The sequence below is a fragment of the Anomaloglossus baeobatrachus genome, chromosome 5 (genome assembly GCF_048569485.1).
Source record: "Anomaloglossus baeobatrachus isolate aAnoBae1 chromosome 5, aAnoBae1.hap1, whole genome shotgun sequence".
In the NCBI taxonomy this organism is placed as follows: domain Eukaryota; kingdom Metazoa; phylum Chordata; class Amphibia; order Anura; family Aromobatidae; genus Anomaloglossus; species Anomaloglossus baeobatrachus.
The window spans coordinates 181,776,262-181,793,393 of record NC_134357.1 but is presented as its reverse complement, the minus strand read 5'-3'; the positions used below and the strand labels follow the sequence as shown (position 1 = coordinate 181,793,393).

General features: G+C 46.7%; 1 protein-coding gene across 2 annotated transcripts in view; it reads right to left on the bottom strand.

Moving 5' to 3' along the window:
• The window catches only part of LOC142311030 (rap1 GTPase-GDP dissociation stimulator 1-like), a 331,284-nt gene that overhangs the window by 110,450 nt on the left and 203,702 nt on the right, over positions 1-17,132 (bottom strand). For both annotated transcript variants that reach the window (XM_075349022.1, XM_075349021.1), the window contains one exon: positions 2,943-3,086. In XM_075349022.1, the coding sequence (XP_075205137.1) occupies positions 2,943-3,086 (144 nt within the window). The remainder of the gene's footprint in view (positions 1-2,942; positions 3,087-17,132) is intronic.

Sequence of the window (17,132 nt, the reverse complement as noted above, 5' to 3'; positions counted from 1 at the left end):
ATGTTTCCTACAGTGTCTGTATAGACAATCCAGCAGAAATTGTCTACTACGGTATTACCAGGTGCAAGGAATGGCAGTAGAGTAAAAGAGAAATAGAAAATTGAAATTTCGAGGAAGTGATTGTGCTCACATCAATACCCTAAACAGTGTTGGGGGAAATGTTAACATTCCTTATCTGTGTGTACAGTGTTGTTCTCTTGATGTATCTAAAGGTCCAGTCACACTAAACAACTTACCAGCGATCCCAACAACGATAGGGATCGCTGGTAAGTTGCTAGGAGGTTGCTGGCGAGATGTCACACTGCGACGCTCCAGCGATCCCACCAGCAACCTGACCTGGCAGGGATCGCTGGAGCGTGGCTACACAAGTTGCTGGTGAGCTCACCAGCAACCAGTGACCAGCCCCCAGCGCCGCGTGGAAGATGCTGCGCTTGGTAACTAAGGTAAATATCGGGTAACCAACCCGATATTTACCTTGGTTACCAGCTCACGCAGCTACACGTGCAGAGAGCAAGGAGCAGCGCACACTGAGCGCTGGCTCCCTGCTCTCCTAGCTACAGCACACATGGGGTTAATTACCCGATGTGTGCTGCAGCTAAATGTGCTAAGAGCAGGGAGCAGCGCACAATGCTTAGCGCTGGCTCCTTGCTCTCCTAGTTACAGCACACATCGGGTTAATTACCTGATGTGTGCTGCAGCTAAATGTGCACAGAGCAGGGAGCAGCGCACAATGCTTAGCGCTGGCTCCTTGCTCTCCTAGTTACAGCACACATCGGGTTAATTAACCCGATGTGTCCTGCAGCTACATGTGCACAGAGCAGGAGCCGACACTGACAGTGAGAGCGGAGGAGGCTGGTAACAAAGGTAAATATCGGGTAACCAAGGACAGGGCTTCTTGGTTACCCGATGTTTACTGTGGTTACCAGCCTCCGCAGAAGCCGGCTCCTGCTGCCTGCACATTTAGTTGTTGCTGTCTCGCTGTCACACACAGCGATCTGTGCTTCACAGCGGGACAGCAACAACTAAAAAATGGCCCAGGACATTCAGCAACAACCAACGACCTCACAGCAGGGGCCAGGTTGTTGCTGGATGTCACACACAGCAACATCGCTAGCAACGTCACAAAAGTTGTTCGTTAGCAGCGATGTTGCTAGCGATGTTGCTTAGTGTGATGGGGCCTTAAAATACTAGCATTACAATGCAGACAAAATCTGTCATTTGTTCTGCCACCCTCTTATGATCATGAGATGACTCTGCAGTCTCTGACCCTGTCTATAACAAAAAGTGATCTGCAGAAAACATGAAATGACAAATTATTCTGTGTTTTAATGGTCATTTGGGATATTTTAAATGAATAGTCACATAAATGTAACCCCCCACACACATATGTTTCCTAGAAAAATGTATTTTAAATATGTGATTTTTTTTTATAATATATTCTTTTTAACAATTCCGATAATTAGAAAAAGAATGGCAGTTCAGTAAATGTACCTTTATGACTGGATTCTAGGGGATGTCAGAAGCTGCTCATGTTAATGCTAATATTCTCCTTCCTCACACAGCCCATAAGTCAGAGGAGAATTAATTTGTAGTTGTCTTTATGTGAGTGCAAAGTGAAAGGCAGCAATTACATTCAGCAGATACCTCGATTAAAAATATAATGTTCAGGCGGCTTCACTAGCTTCGTACAAATGTAATTATTACTTTGGGATGTTGGCAGTGCTCCTTCTCAATTAATGTGATTTTAGTGAGCGAGCCAAGCTGAAGACTGATCTAAATATTATTAAAAAATTCTTATGATAATAATTTTAAGCAAGATATGATGGGGGAAACTGTTACATTCTTGAACTATAACTCAATATGATAGTACATTTTATTAGGTGTGTTTTCAGTCCTATGGAAAAGCAAAGATGTATTCTATTATGAGCTGTGCCAAATGCAGATAACACAGGCTGTATAGGAGTGCACTGATGCCAACTGTGGAGACAACTAATTGCTTAAATAGGGAGCACTAACAGCATGAATGCAGCATCTAGAGGTTATATATCCCCATCATAATAGCTGATTAATAGCAATAATAGGGCAACTAACACTCATTTCAAAGTAATCATTAGTGACAATCGTATAACACTGGAAAACCCACTAAATATCAATAAAAGTGGTATTATTGTGAAAAAGGATAACATTGTGCAATTTTTAGAAAAATCTAAGTATTTAGCTTTTACTAAAGCTTCTATTTAGAATTTTCTGAAGGCAGCATATGATACAGAGGAGGGGGATTTCGACAAGAGAAAGCTGTGATCCTACTTCTCCCACTTAGAATAATTGACAGCTTTCTGTGTATACAGGAAAAGCTGTCAATTAGCAGTGAGTGGGCAAAGGAAGCAGCAATCCGAGGATTTCTCTGCTGTAAATCCTCCTCCTCTCTATCATATGCTATCCTGGGCGAATTTAAACAGCTTATTAGATGAAAATATTGAACTATATCATAGAAAACTACATACATTCAATCTCTGCGTCACTTAGACAGGCTTCAGATTGGAAAATATAGAAGACTTGACAGGTGCACTTTGAAACCCACCACTCTTAAAGGCAACATAGAATGCATTCATTTTCACAATATTTGCACACTAATTTCCAAAGTTGGATTAATTGTATTGATCCTCCATTGTTTTTCAGACCTTTATGCATATTATTGAAATGTCAATTGCTAGATGACGGCAGGAGCAGACAACTGTCAAATGTGTATGGGGACAGCCTGACTCATCTGTTTGGGAGATCCGGCCAGTTGAATATCATTCTTCTCCCAGGAGAGAGATCACATTCAGAGGAGGTTACCAAACGTTATGTGAGCTGTATGAGCATTCTTGCGTATGGGGAGGCCAGTGATAGTTATGTAAGGTGTATGAGCACCTTTCAGACTCTGAATACAATTTACTTACCACCAAGAAGTAATGAGACAATAAGGTCAGATGATGACTTCATTGTACACATGTCCTCTGTCTGTGAACTGTCTTGTAGTCTCTGGAGAATGCCACATAGAGTCTCCTGAACACAGGCATCTACTAGTTGCATCTTCAGGTGCTCTAAAACCATAAAGATCAGTCATGGTCAAACAAAACGCACATTAATTTACAGCACTAATATTCTAATAAAATATTATGACCCAACTGCAGGTCCTAAAGGATTATGTAAAACACAATTTATGTTGGAGATGGTGCCTCTTTATTTATAGTATAGGATATTTTTTCTTATGCTTGTATAGTAACACCGGACCACTGTCTGCTATGGAATTAAAGGAAATCTGTCTGCAGGTTTTTGCTATGCAATTTGAGGACAGCATGCTGTAGGGGTTAAAACACAAATTTCTTCAATGTCTCTCTTATTAAGCTTCATGCTGTTGTTTACTTGCAATGATTGTTATAGCAGTAGGACCTTATCATTGCTTGGACCACATTACCTCGTGTCTGGTAGTCCGATATGCCCCGTCTCTGTGTCTATGTCTCTGTGTATCTGTGTGTGTCTCTTTGCTTGTGTCTCTGTGTGTGTGTGTATCTGTTTCTGTGTGTGTATCTGTCTCTGTGTGTCTCTGTCTCTATGTGTCTCCATGAGTCTCTGTGTCTGTCTCTATGTAACTGTCTCTGTGTGTCTGTGGGTATGTCTCTGAATATGAGTCTGTCTCTGTGTCTGTCTCCGTGTGTTTCTATCTCTGTCTCTATGTCTCTGTTTGTGTCTCTTTGTGTGTGTGTCTTTGTCTCTGTGTCTGTCTGTTTCTGTCTTTGTGTTTGTCTCTGTATCAGTCTCTGTGTGTCTGTGTCTCTGTGTGTGTCACTGTCTCTGTCTTTGTGTCTCTGTTTTTGTGTTTCTGTCTCTATGTGTCTGTGTCTCTGTGTTTCTGTGTCTCTGTTTCTGTGTGTCTGTGTCTCTGTGTGTGTCACTGTCTCTGTGTGTCTCTATCTCTGTGTGTCTCTGTTTCTCTGTCTCTATGCGTCACTGTCTCTATGCGCCACTGTCTATATGCGTCTCTGTCTCTGCGTGTATCTGTCTGTGTGTCTTTGTGTGTTTCTCTGTGTGTGTATCTGCCTCTGTATCAGTCTCTGTGTGTCTCTGTCTCCGTGTGTGTCTCTGTATCAGTTTCTGCGTGTCTCTGTCTTTGTGTGTGTCTGTGTGTTTCTCTGTGTGTCTGTGTGTCTCTGTCTTTGTGTGTCTGTGTCTCTGTGTGTCTCTGTGTGTGTCTATCTTTGTGTGTCTGTCTCTCTGTGTTTCTGTCTCTGTGTCTGTGTGTCTGTGTGTTTCTGTCTCTGTGTCAGTTTGTCTCTGTGTTTCTCTGTCTCTCTGTGTGTCTGTCTCTGTGTGTCTGTGTGTGTCTCTGTGTGCGTGTCTCTGTCTGTGTGTCTGTTTCTGTGTGTATCTGTCTCTGCGTGTCTTTGTCTTTGTATGTGTCTGTGTGGGGTTGAATACTACTTGTAGGCACTGTATGTTTGTCTCTGTGTGTCTCTGTGTGTCTGTGTGTGTGTCTCTGTCTTTGTGTGTTTCTGTCTCTGTGTCTGTTTGTCTCTGTGTTTCTCTGTCTCTCTTTGTGTCTGTCTCTGTGTGTCTCTCTGTCTCTGTGTGTGTTTGTGTGTGTGTCTCTGTTTCTGATTCTGTGTGTATCTTTGTCTCTGTGTGTCTCTGTCTGTGTGAGTGTCTCTGTATGTGTCTGTCTCTCTGTCTCTGTGTGTTTGTTTCTGTGTGCCTCTGTGTGTGTGTGACACCCTGGCAAAACCAGGTTGTCACAGAGACTGCACAAATCTTCCAGGCGCAGGACTCCATCCTCCTTGGCATTCCAACACAAACCCACACACAGGTACAACATCAGCCACAAAGCCTTGTCTCCTCCCCTGGGACAATAGGGACACACCAGTGCATGGGGCCAGGCAGATGGTGATGCCGACCTAGGGGTTCTGACGTGTCAGGGGAGGGAACACAAACAGAACAGTGCTGAGAGAGGAAGTGAGAGGAGTGCAGTGGTAGTCGGGGGTTGTAGCTCCCGGAATACCTGAGTTGACTAGGTGGCAGACGGCAGAGCAGAGCCACAGGCGACGGAGATCCGGTCACAGGAGACCTTAAGTGGACCGGGGCAGGGTTGTAGCCCGCCGGTGCCGACAGCAGGAATCCGGTCCAGAGGCCGTGCACAGTCAGCGTGCCTGGACCCTAGGGCGAGGACAGCTTCAAGCCCCTTGTCAATTAGCCAGCAGGGGACAAGATTCCACGTCTTGTACCACCAGAGAGCCCAGATAGGGCAAGATGGAAGCCCAACGCGGGGGATAGGGCGTCTGCAAGTGCCTGCAAAAATCCCAAGGATCAGATCTTGTGGGCAACAGCTCCCACAGCAAAGACATCAGGAGTGGTGCACTTTTTCCGTTTCATGCAGACTAGTCAACACACAAGACAAAACACTGAAGTGCAGGAGGTAGGGCCCCTGTCCTGTCAACTGGTTGTGCGGGACCCAAGCACACCCCTCCGGAGGCTACTGGTATCCGGCACTTGGTTTATTACTTGGACTTTGTGTGGTTTATTCAACAACAGTGAGTACACCGGTGTCACCCGGTCTAGCCTGTTGACGGTGCCCCAGCACTGCACACCACCTGCACCTGGGCCCTGGGACAACACCTCCCCTACCCGTGGAGCGGATACCATCCTGCTGCCCCGCTCCATCAGCCCCAGGTGCCCCCATACCAAGGCAGCGGCGGTGTCACCAAACTATCACCGCAGCACACCTGTGGCGTCACTGACAAACTCTTCCCCTGTAAATACCCTTTTTATATTGTTGTGGGCGAAGGGCTGCTGTGCGAGCCCCGGATCCGGCTGCCACTCGAGCCACAGCCACGATCCCGGATCCGAGCGCCTCGGGTAGCTCCCCACTGGCCGTGGCCTGCGCCCCCGCGATATGTGTCTGTCTCTACTGAAATCATATTAACCCACACATAAGCTGTCTTATACTAAGAATGTCCTTCGTTGCCTTTAGCAACCAATCAGAGCTCCAACTAATGGCCTGTAGCTTCCAGCTCCATTGACTTTAACCCCTTAACGACCCATGACGTACTAGGTACGTCATCGATCGTGTGCCGGTAAGCCCCGCCCCTGCCGCCGGCAGGCGGCGGTGAGACGCGCACATATCAGCTGTTATCAACAGCTGATATGTGTGCCTGCTAGCCGCGGGTGGAATCGCTTCCACCCGCGGCCATTAACCCCTTACATTTCGCTGCCAAAGTCTTGGCAGCGATATGTATATGGGCGCCGCCATGACAGTGACTTACCCCGCCCCCACCGGAAGTCACGTGACATGATCACGTGACTTTCGGCGGTTGCCATGGTAGCACAGGGTCATGTGATGACGCCTGTAGCTAACATGAGTCACTTCCTCTCAATGCCGGAATACAGCCGGCATTGAAAGTGAAGCAGCAAATCTGCAGTTCTCAGCTCTGTAGCTGAGATCTGCAGATAGTGCAGAGCGATCGGATTGCTGATCGCAATAGCCCCCTAGGGGGACTAGTAAAATAAAAAAAAAAGTAAAAAAAAAAGTTTTAAAAAATTAAAAAAAAATAAAAAAACCTAAAAGTTCAAATCACCCCCCATTCACCCCATTGAAAATTAAAGGGTTAAAAAAAAAAAAATACACACATATTTGGTATTGCCACGTTCAGAAATGCCCGATCTATCAAAATATAAAATCAATGAATCTGATCAGTAAACGGCGTAGCGGCAAAAAAATTCCAAACGCCAAAATTACGTTTTTTGGTCGCCGCATATTTTGCGCAAAATGCAATAACAGGCGATCAAAACATAGCATCTGCGCAAAAATGGTACCGTTAAGAACGTCAGGTCGAGACGCAAAAAATAAGCCATCACTGAGCCTCAGATCCTGAAAAATGAGAACGCTACGGGTTTTGGAAAATGGTGCAAAACGTGCACCACGTTTTTTGGACAAGCTTGTGAATTTTTTTAACCCCTTAGATACAAGTAAACCTATACATGTTTGGTGTCTACAAACTCGCACCGACCTGAGGCATCATACCCACACATCAGTTTTACCATATAGTGAACACGGTGAATAAAATATCCCAAAAACTATTGTACAATCCCACTTTTTTTGCAATTTTTCCGCACTTGGAATTTTTTTGCCGTTTTCCAGTACACTATATGGTAAAACTTATGGTTTCATTTAAAAGTACAACTCGTCCCGCAAAAAACAAGCCCTCATATGGCAAGATTGATGGAAAAATAAAAAAGTTACGCATCTCGGAAGAAGGGGAGCAAAAAACAAAAACGCAAAAACGGAAAGTGCCCGGGGGCTGAAGGGGTTAATGTAAGCAGGTTATTTGGCAAATTTTCCCCTCAAAACATAGTCTATCATGTTCCCTGAGTCAAATCAGGTGTCTGTGCAAAATTTCGTGATTGTAAATGCAACGGTGCGAATTCCTTTAGCAGAGCTACGCTTATACATACCTGGGACTTTTTGATATCACAAGGGATGAAAATTCCTATTTTTCTTCTATACAATGCTGTGAGCTACCACTGAGTCCTCCGTGCAGATTCCACCCAGATCAGAGCGAAATCATATGAACATTGACTGAGGTAAGCTGGCAGCGTGTTGCTTTTTGTTCATATTTTATTTCTATGCACCTTTTAATAACTTTTTTGAACATTTTTGGCATGTTTATTTTATTTCTTTACATAAAATAAATTGTATGGGTTATAGTATGGTTTTATAGATTGGGTCGTTACAGATGTGGTGATTACAAACCTGCATATTTTTGTTTACTTTAGTTTATATACAAAACAGCATTTTTAGTGGCAAAATATTTTTTTCATGCTTTTATTTTGAAATGTTTTTTAATTTTTACTTTATTTCCACCAACACAGTAATATTGTCTTACAATTTGCATAATATAGTAATTTTGGCCAACATCTTGTATTTGTGTCCCCATCCTGGTCCCCATATTTTACTAATGTTCTCATCCTGGTCTCCATCTTTAGTAATGTCCCCATCCTGGTCCCCTTCTTCTAGTAAAGTCCCCATCTTGGTCTTTATTTTGGAGTAATGTCCCGCATCCTGGTCCTTTTCTTGTAGTAAAGTCCACATTCTGGCCACTTTCTTATAGTAATATGCTCATCCTTGTTCCTTTCTTGTAATAATGTCCTGATCCTTGTCTACATTTTATAGTAATGTCCTCATTCTGGTCCTCATTTTGTAGTAATGCCCCCATCTCGGTCCTCATCTTGTAATATTGTGCCAATCCATGTCCCAATCTCGTAGTAATGTCCCCAGCATAGTCCCCTTGTAGTAATGGGACCATCCTGGTCCCCATCTTGTTGTAATGTCCCCATCCTGGTCCTCATCTTTTAGTAATGTGCCCATCCTTGTCCCGATCTTGTAGTAATATCCCCCATCTTGGTCCTCATCTTGTAATAATGTGCCCATCCTTATCCCCATCTTGTAGTAATGTCCCCCATCCTAGTCCTTCTCTTGTAGTAATGTGCCCTACCTTGTCTCCATCTTGTAGTAATGTCCCCATCGTGTTCCTCTTTGAGTAATGTGCCCATCCTGTATTAATGCCCCATTCTAGTCGTCATATTGTATAATGTCACCCATCCTAGTCCCCATCTTTTAGTAATGTGCCCATCTTTATCTCCTTCTAGTAGTAATGTGCCTATCTTTGTCTCCTTTTTGCAGGAATATCTCCCATCCCGGTCCTCATCTTGCAGTGATGTCTCCATTCTGATCCCCTTGTAATAATGTACCTATCCTGATCCCCATCCTGTATTAATGACCGCCATCCGGTAGTAATCTCCCCAATTGTTCCATTCTTCACATACACATAAAAGAGATTCTTCTCACCTGTCCTCCTTTCCCTTCTTATCCTCTTTTCTGCACATGCAGCCCACCGGCACTGTAGACCCTTTGACTGTCTAGGCCAGCCAGTGGCTAATTAGAGGCCGATGACTGACGTTGGCGTGCCAGCATGGTGGTAGATAACGTCACTGCCATGCCGGCACGCTAACGTCAGTTGCCGGCCTCTGATTGACTATCTGATGGCCTGCATTGGCTTTGCAGTGCAAAGCGCTGGTCTCTGTGTGGCAATACATTTCAATTGAATGTGTGTGAATGTGTGTATGTGGATGAACATTCAATTAAAATAAAGCGTTGACTTTGTTGGCCCCCTGGACAGGGCCATGATTACCAAGGGGTCTACGGTGCCTGTGGGCTACATGAAACAGGGCCCACATACTGCTCTCAGGGTGCTTGTTTGAGACCCCTGGTCTAAACTTATCTCAAAATTTTTGTGGGTGTGAATGGTGTTATGTTATCATATTGTTTCAATAAAAGTATCAATTATTCATGAGGCTTTCTGTAGCACCCTTTTGTTTTTTTATGGTTTACCTATTGATTTTTTTGGTGTGTCTCTGATAATAGGTTTGTTACATTGGCTGTATGAAATTTAGGTCTTCACATTGCTCTCAGATTAGTTAGCAAAAAATGTTAAGAACGTCATTGAAAATAATTCAGATGCTAACTGGGAACCAAGCTTTTGAAACAAACTATCAATGGATGTAAGTACATAGTATATAAGTGTAGAATATATATGTATAGATGAGCGAACCGGTCCCGGTTCGGCTCGAGGTCGGTTCGCCGAACGGAGCTCCCGTTCGAGTTCGGCTCGTCGAACGTTCGACGAACCGAACTCGAACTGCATAGGAAACAATGGCAGGCAATCACAAACACAGAAAAACACCTAGAAAACACCCTCAAAGGTGTCCAAAAGGTGACAAACAACTCACAACACATGGGAAAGTGACAAGGACATATACTCATGTGAAAACAAAAGAGCTGGACAAGGAAAAAGAGGAGGACACACAGATATATGAGTATATGCAAGGAAACATCGATTCCATTATTGTGCAACTTGAGCCCTGCTCATTTTAGGCTTCCAATCTGGATAAATTGCCTGAGCTCGCCACGTACGCCTTGGGGATCTTGTCATGTCCTGCAGCCAGCGTTCTCTCGGAACCTGTCTTCAGTGCTGCTGGTGGTCTGCTGGCAGATAAGCACACGCGTCTATCCACTGACAATGTGGACATGGCTCTCAGAGGATTTTTCTTCCCCTGGGTCAGCCAGGGGACGGGAAAGGCACGCGTATTTTTGAGAGTGCTTCATGCAAAGCATCTTTTTCTTTTTCAAAAGGGGGCTCAACCGATGCCAGTCAAGTGGGGTGTGTGTGGCCCAGTTAGTGGCAACGAAGGAGACTGTGGTTGGAGTCCCCTCGCTGTGTTTCTAAAAGACCCAAAATGAACAAATCATGGCTCTCAGAGGACTTTTCTTCCCCTGGGTCAGCCAGGGGACGGGAAAGGCACGCGTATTTTTGAGAGTGCTTCATGCAAAGCATCTTTTTATTTTTCAAAAGGGGGCTCAACCGATGCCAGTCAAGTGGGGTGTGTGTGGCCCAGTTAGTGGAAACGAGGGAGACTGTGGTTGGAGTCCCCTCGCTGTGTCTCTAAAAGAACCAAGATGAACAAGTCATGGCTCTCAGAGGACTTTTCTTCTCCTGGGTCAGCCAGGGGACGGGAAAGGCACGTGTATTTTTGAGAGTGCTTCATGCAAAGCATCTTTTTCTTTTTCAAAAGGGGGCTCAACCGATGCCAGTCAAGTGGGGTGTGTGTGGCCCAGTTAGTGGAAACGAGGGAGACTGTGGTTGGAGTCCCCTCGCTGTGTTTCTAAAAGACCCAAAATGAACAAATCATGGCTCTCAGAGGACTTTTCTTCCCCTGGGTCAGCGAGGGGACGGGAAAGGCACGCGTATTTTTGAGAGTGCTTCATGCAAAGCATCTTTTTCTTTTTCAAAAGGGGGCTCAACCGATGCCAGTCAAGAGGGGTGTGTGTGGCCCAGTTAGTGGAAACGAGGGAGACTGTGGTTGGAGTCCCCTCGCTGTGTTTCTAAAAGACCCAAAATGAACAAATCATGGCTCTCAGAGGACTTTTCTTCCCCTGGGTCAGCCAGGGGACGGGAAAGGCACGCGTATTTTTGAGAGTGCTTCATGCAAAGCATCTTTTTCTTTTTCAAAAGGGGGCTCAACCGATGCCAGTCAAGTGGGGTGTGTGTGGCCCAGTTAGTGGAAATGAGGGAGACTGTGGTTGGAGTCCCCTCGCTGTGTCTCTAAAAGAACCAAGATGAACAAGTCATGGCTCTCAGAGGACTTTTCTTCCCCTGGGTCAGCCAGGGGACGGGAAAGGCACGCGTATTTTTGAGAGTGCTTCATGCCATCTTTTTCTTTTTCAAAAGGGGGCTCAACCGATGCCAGTCAAGTGGGGTGTGTGTGGCCCAGTTAGTGGAAACGAGGGAGACTGTGGTTGGAGTCCCCTCGCTGTGTTTCTAAAAGACCCAAAATGAGCAAATCATGGCTCTCAGAGGACTTTTCTTCCCCTGGGTCAGCCAGGGGACGGGAAAGGCACGCGTATTTTTGAGAGTGCTTCATGCAAAGCATCTTTTTCTTTTTCAAAAGGGGGCTCAACCGATGCCAGTCAAGTGGGGTGTGTGTGGCCCAGTTAGTGGAAACGAGGGAGACTGTGGTTGGAGTCCCCTCGCTGTGTCTCTAAAAGAACCAAGATGAACAAGTCATGGCTCTCAGAGGACTTTTCTTCCCCTGGGTCAGCCAGGGGACGGGAAAGGCACGCGTATTTTTGAGAGTGCTTCATGCAAAGCATCTTTTTCTTTTTCAAAAGGGGGCTCAACCGATGCCAGTCAAGTGGGGTGTGTGTGGCCCAGTTAGTGGAAACGAGGGAGACTGTGGTTGGAGTCCCCTCGCTGTGTCTCTAAAAGAACCAAGATGAACAAGTCATGGCTCTCAGAGGACTTTTCTTCCCCTGGGTCAGCCAGGGGACGGGAAAGGCACGCGTATTTTTGAGAGTGCTTCATGCAAAGCATCTTTTTCTTTTTCAAAAGGGGGCTCAACCGATGCCAGTCAAGTGGGGTGTGTGTGGCCCAGTTAGTGGAAACGAGGGAGACTGTGGTTGGAGTCCCCTCGCTGTGTCTCTAAAAGAACCAAGATGAACAAGTCATGGCTCTCAGAGGACTTTTCTTCCCCTGGGTCAGCCAGGGGACGGGAAAGGCACGCGTATTTTTGAGAGTGCTTCATGCAAAGCATCTTTTTCTTTTTCAAAAGGGGGCTCAACCGATGCCAGTCAAGTGGGGTGTGTGTGGCCCAGTTAGTGGAAACGAAGGAGACTGTGGTTGGAGTCCCCTCGCTGTGTTTCTAAAAGACCCAAAATGAACAAATCATGGCTCTCAGAGGACTTTTCTTCCCCTGGGTCAGCCAGGGGACGGGAAAGGCACGCGTATTTTTGAGAGTGCTTCATGCAAAGCATCTTTTTCTTTTTCAAAAGGGGGCTCAACCGATGCCAGTCAAGTGGGGTGTGTGTGGCCCAGTTAGTGGAAACGAGGGAGACTGTGGTTGGAGTCCCCTCGCTGTGTCTCTAAAAGAACCAAGATGAACAAGTCATGGCTCTCAGAGGACTTTTCTTCCCCTGGGTCAGCCAGGGGACGGGAAAGGCACGCGTATTTTTGAGAGTGCTTCATGCAAAGCATCTTTTTCTTTTTCAAAAGGGGGCTCAACCGATGCCGGTCAAGTGGGGTGTGTGTGGCCCAGTTAGTGGAAACGAGGGAGACTGTGGTTGGAGTCCCCTCGCTGTGTTTTACATGCTTTTAGAAGGGCATGACATGGCTTGGAGGTTGACTTTCATCATCTGCAAACTGTTGGCTACCAAAATGCTGCCTTTCCAACAAATGTGGTTATAGACAATGAGGAACATACTGATGAAGATGAGACGCAGATACCCGATTGGGATGACAACTTAAATATTCGGTCAGGGCAAGAAAAGGCTCTGTCTGAGGGGGAGGGGAGTGCAAACACAACAATTGATGATGAAGTCCTAGATCCCACCTACTGTCAACCCACAGTCAGACACTCGAGGAGGTCAACAGAGGCGGTGGAGGAGGATGCAACCGACGTCGAAGTAACCTTGCGCCTTCCTGGACACAGTCGGAGCACTGGTAGCACATCTACAACTGCATCCTCAGCCAACACTCTGCCTCTGAGCATTATTCGGGGTGGATCAACAGGTCGCATGGCCTCTAAGCCTTGCCTAGCCTGGTCCTTTTTTGACATAAAAAAAGATCGCCCTAATTATGTGATCTGTAACATTTGGCATGGTTATCTTAGTAGAGGTCAAAACCTCAGCAGTTTGACAACTTCTTCCATGAATCGTCACATGAATAAATATCATATGGCCTGGTGGGAAGCTCACCGTGCTGCAATGCGGCCTAGCGGAGCCAACCATCCACTGCCTGCCCCTTCCAGTGCATCCGCGCGCTCATCATCTTCTAGGACTGTGGGGACAGCTGTCACACCTGTTTTTCCACCCACAACTTCCACCACTGTAACCGCAACAGGCAGTTTGCTTGGTAGGTCGTCAGTTGGTTTGGAAGGGGAAACAAGTGATTGTGTACAGCTCTCTCAAACATCGATAGCACCAACGTTGGATGAAGGCAACATCATGTCTCCGCCTGCACTTTCCTCACAAACCTGCATTTTTCCAGGGACACCCTACTCAACACCGTCTACACACAGCAGCCAGATCTCTGTCCCTCAGATGTGGTCAAATAAAAGGCCACTTCCTGCGACCCATGACAAAGCTAAGAGGTTGACTCTATCCCTCTGTAAGCTGTTGGCTACCGAAATGCTGCCTTTCCGCCTAGTGGACACACAGGATTTTAGAGACCTTATGTCTGTCGCTGTGCCCCAGTACCAGATGCCTAGTCGCCACTACTTCTCTAAGAAAGGTGTGCCCGCGCTACACCAGCATGTCACACACAACATCACCGCTTCCTTGAGAAACTCTGTGTGTGAACGGGTGCATTTCACCACCGATACTTGGACCAGTAAGCATTGACAGGGACGTTACATGTCGCTGACTGGCCACTGGGTAACTATGGTGATAGATGGTGAAGGGTCTGCTGCACAAGTCTTGCCGTCCACACGACTTGTGTGTCAATCCTCTGTCTGTCCAAGTTCCGCCACTGCTTCTGCATCCTCCACCTCATCTGGGTCCTCCACCTCCGCCCCAAGCCTGCCTGGTCAGGCCACCAGCGTTCTCACTGCGCAGAAGGAATCACGCAACCCTCATTACTATGCTGGCAGCAGAGCGCAACGGCATCAGGCGGTCTTTAGCTTGACATGTCTTGGGAATAAGAGTCACACAGCTGAGGAGTTGTGGTCAGCTCTGCGGTCCGAGTTTCATAAATGGTTGTCTCCACTCAACCTGCAGCCTGGTAAGGCCGTGTGCGACAATGCTGCAAACCTGGGTGCGGCACTTCACCTGGGCAAGGTGACACACGTACCTTGTATGGCTCACGTGTTGAACCTTGTCGTCCAGCAATTTTTAACACACTATCCCGGCCTAGATGGCCTTCTGAACAGGGCACGAAAACTGTCTGCTCACTTCCGCCGTTCAAGCGCCGCAGCTGAGCGACTTGCATCGCTCCAGAAGTCTTTCGGCCTGCCGGTTCATCGCCTGAAATGCGATGTGGCGACACGCTGGAATTCAACTCTCCACATGTTACAGCGACTGTGGCAGCACCGCAGAGCCATGGTGCAATACGTCATGACGTATAGCCTGGGCCAACGAGATGCAGAGGTGGGGCAGATCACCCTGATGGAGTGATCTCAGATCAAGGACCTATGCACCCTTCTGCACAGTTTCGACATGGCGACGAATATGTTTAGCGCTGACAATGCCATTATCATCATGACGATTCCAGTCATTTACATGCTGGAGCACACGCTAAACACTATTCGGAGTCAGGGGGTGGGACAACAGGAAGGGGAGGAACTACAGGAGGATTCATATGCGCAAGACACAACAACATCACCAAGGTCCAGACGTTCATCATCACCAACGCGGCAGGCATGGGACCATGGGGGACAGGGATCAACAAGGGCGCATGGTAGCAGGAGAGATGTTGAGGAAGGTGCAGGAGGACATGAAGATATGGAGGACGAACTGTCCATGGACATGGAAGACTCAGCAGATGAGGGGGAGCTTGGTCAAATTTCAGTTGAAAGAGGTTGGGGGGAGATGTCAGAGGAAGAAAGAACGGTTAGCACCTCTATGCCACAAACACAGCGTGGACTTGGTCCGCATGGCTGCGCAAGACACATGAGTGCCTTCTTGTTGCACTACCTCCAACATGACCCTCGTATTGTCAAAATTAGAAGTGATGATGACTACTAGCTTGCCACACTATTAGATCCCCGGTACAAGTCCAAATTTTGTGACATAATTCCACCCATAGAAAGGGACGCACGTATGCAGGAGTATCAGCAGAAGCTGTTACTCGATCTTAGCTCGGTTTTTCCACCAAACAACCGTGCAGGTGAAGGGAGTGATTCTTCCAGTTGGAACTTGACAAACATGGGACGGCCTCGTCATCTTCAACAGTCTACCCGTACCAGTAGGACCGGATCTGGTGCTGGTAACAGCAATTTTATGGAATCTTTTAATAATTTTTTTAGACCCTCCTTTGCAAGGCCACCAGAGACAACAACTCTGACACATAGTCAACGGATGGAGAGGATGATACAGGAGTATCTCCAAATGAACATCGATGCAATGACTTTTCAAATGGAGCCTTGCTCCTTTTGGGCTTCAAATCTAGAAAAATGTCCAGAGCTCTCCAGTTACGCCTTGAAGATTTTGTCGTGTCCAGCTGCTAGCGTTGTCTCTGAACGTGTCTTCAGTGCTGCTGGGTGTGTGCTGACAGATAAGCGCACGCGTCTGTCCAGTGACAATGTGGACAGACTGACGTTCATCAAAATGAACAAGTCATGGATCCAGAATGAATTTACTACCCCTGTGTCATCCTGGGGAGAGTAAATGCTTGTGGATTTGGAATGTGCTTGATGCAAATCAAAACATCCTGTTTGCAACTAGGGCACAAGTGCTGCCACTGAATGGGTGGGTGTGTGTGGGGCACAATTTTTGGAAAAAAGGGAGGCTCCGCTTGGAGTAACCCTTGCTTACATTGTTTTTAAAAGGAGACAAGATGACCAAGTCATGGTTCAGCAAAGACTTTATCTACCTACCCCGGTGTCATCCTGGGGACGGTTAATTATGGCGTATTTTTGAATGTGCTTGATGCAAATCAAAACATCCTGTTTGCAGCTATGGCACAAGTGCTGCCACTGATGGGGTGTCTGTGTGCCCAATTTTTGGAAAAAAGGTAGACTCCGCTTGGAGTAACCCTTGCTTGCTGTGTTTTTTAAAAATGATACAAGATGAACAGATCTGAAGGCAAGATGAAGGCAACATCATGTCTCCGCCTGCACTTTCCTCACAAACCTGCATTTTTCCAGGGACACCCTACTCAACACCGTCTACACACAGCAGCCAGATCTCTGTCCCTCAGATGTGGTCAAATAAAAGGCCACTTCCTGCGACCCATGACAAAGCTAAGAGGTTGACTCTATCCCTCTGTAAGCTGTTGGCTACCGAAATGCTGCCTTTCCGCATGGTGGACACACAGGATTTTAGAGACCTTATGTCTGTCACTGTGCCCCAGTACCAGATGCCCAGTCGCCACTACTTCTCTAAGAAAGGTGTGCCTGCGCTACACCAGCATGTCGCACACAACATCACCGCTTCCTTGAGAAACTCTGTGTGTGAACAGGTGCATTTCACCACCGATACTTGGACCAGTAAGCATGGATAGGGACGTTACATGTCACTGACTGGGCACTGGCAAACTATGGTGAGAGATGGAGAAGGGTCTGCTGTACAAGTCTTGCCGTCCCCACGAGTTGTTTCAATCCTTGTTCTGTATGTAGAAGTTAATACACTGCTTCTGCCTCTTCAACCTCGTGTGGGTCCTCCACCTTGGCGCAAACCCTGTGTGGTCAGGCCACCCTTCCTTGCAACTGCGCACAAGGACTACCACACACCTCCTTACTATGCTGGCAGCAGAGCTCAATGCCATCAGGCGGTCAAAGTTTTACTTTGAAATGTATGGGAAATGTGAGTCACACCGCTATTCCAGAGA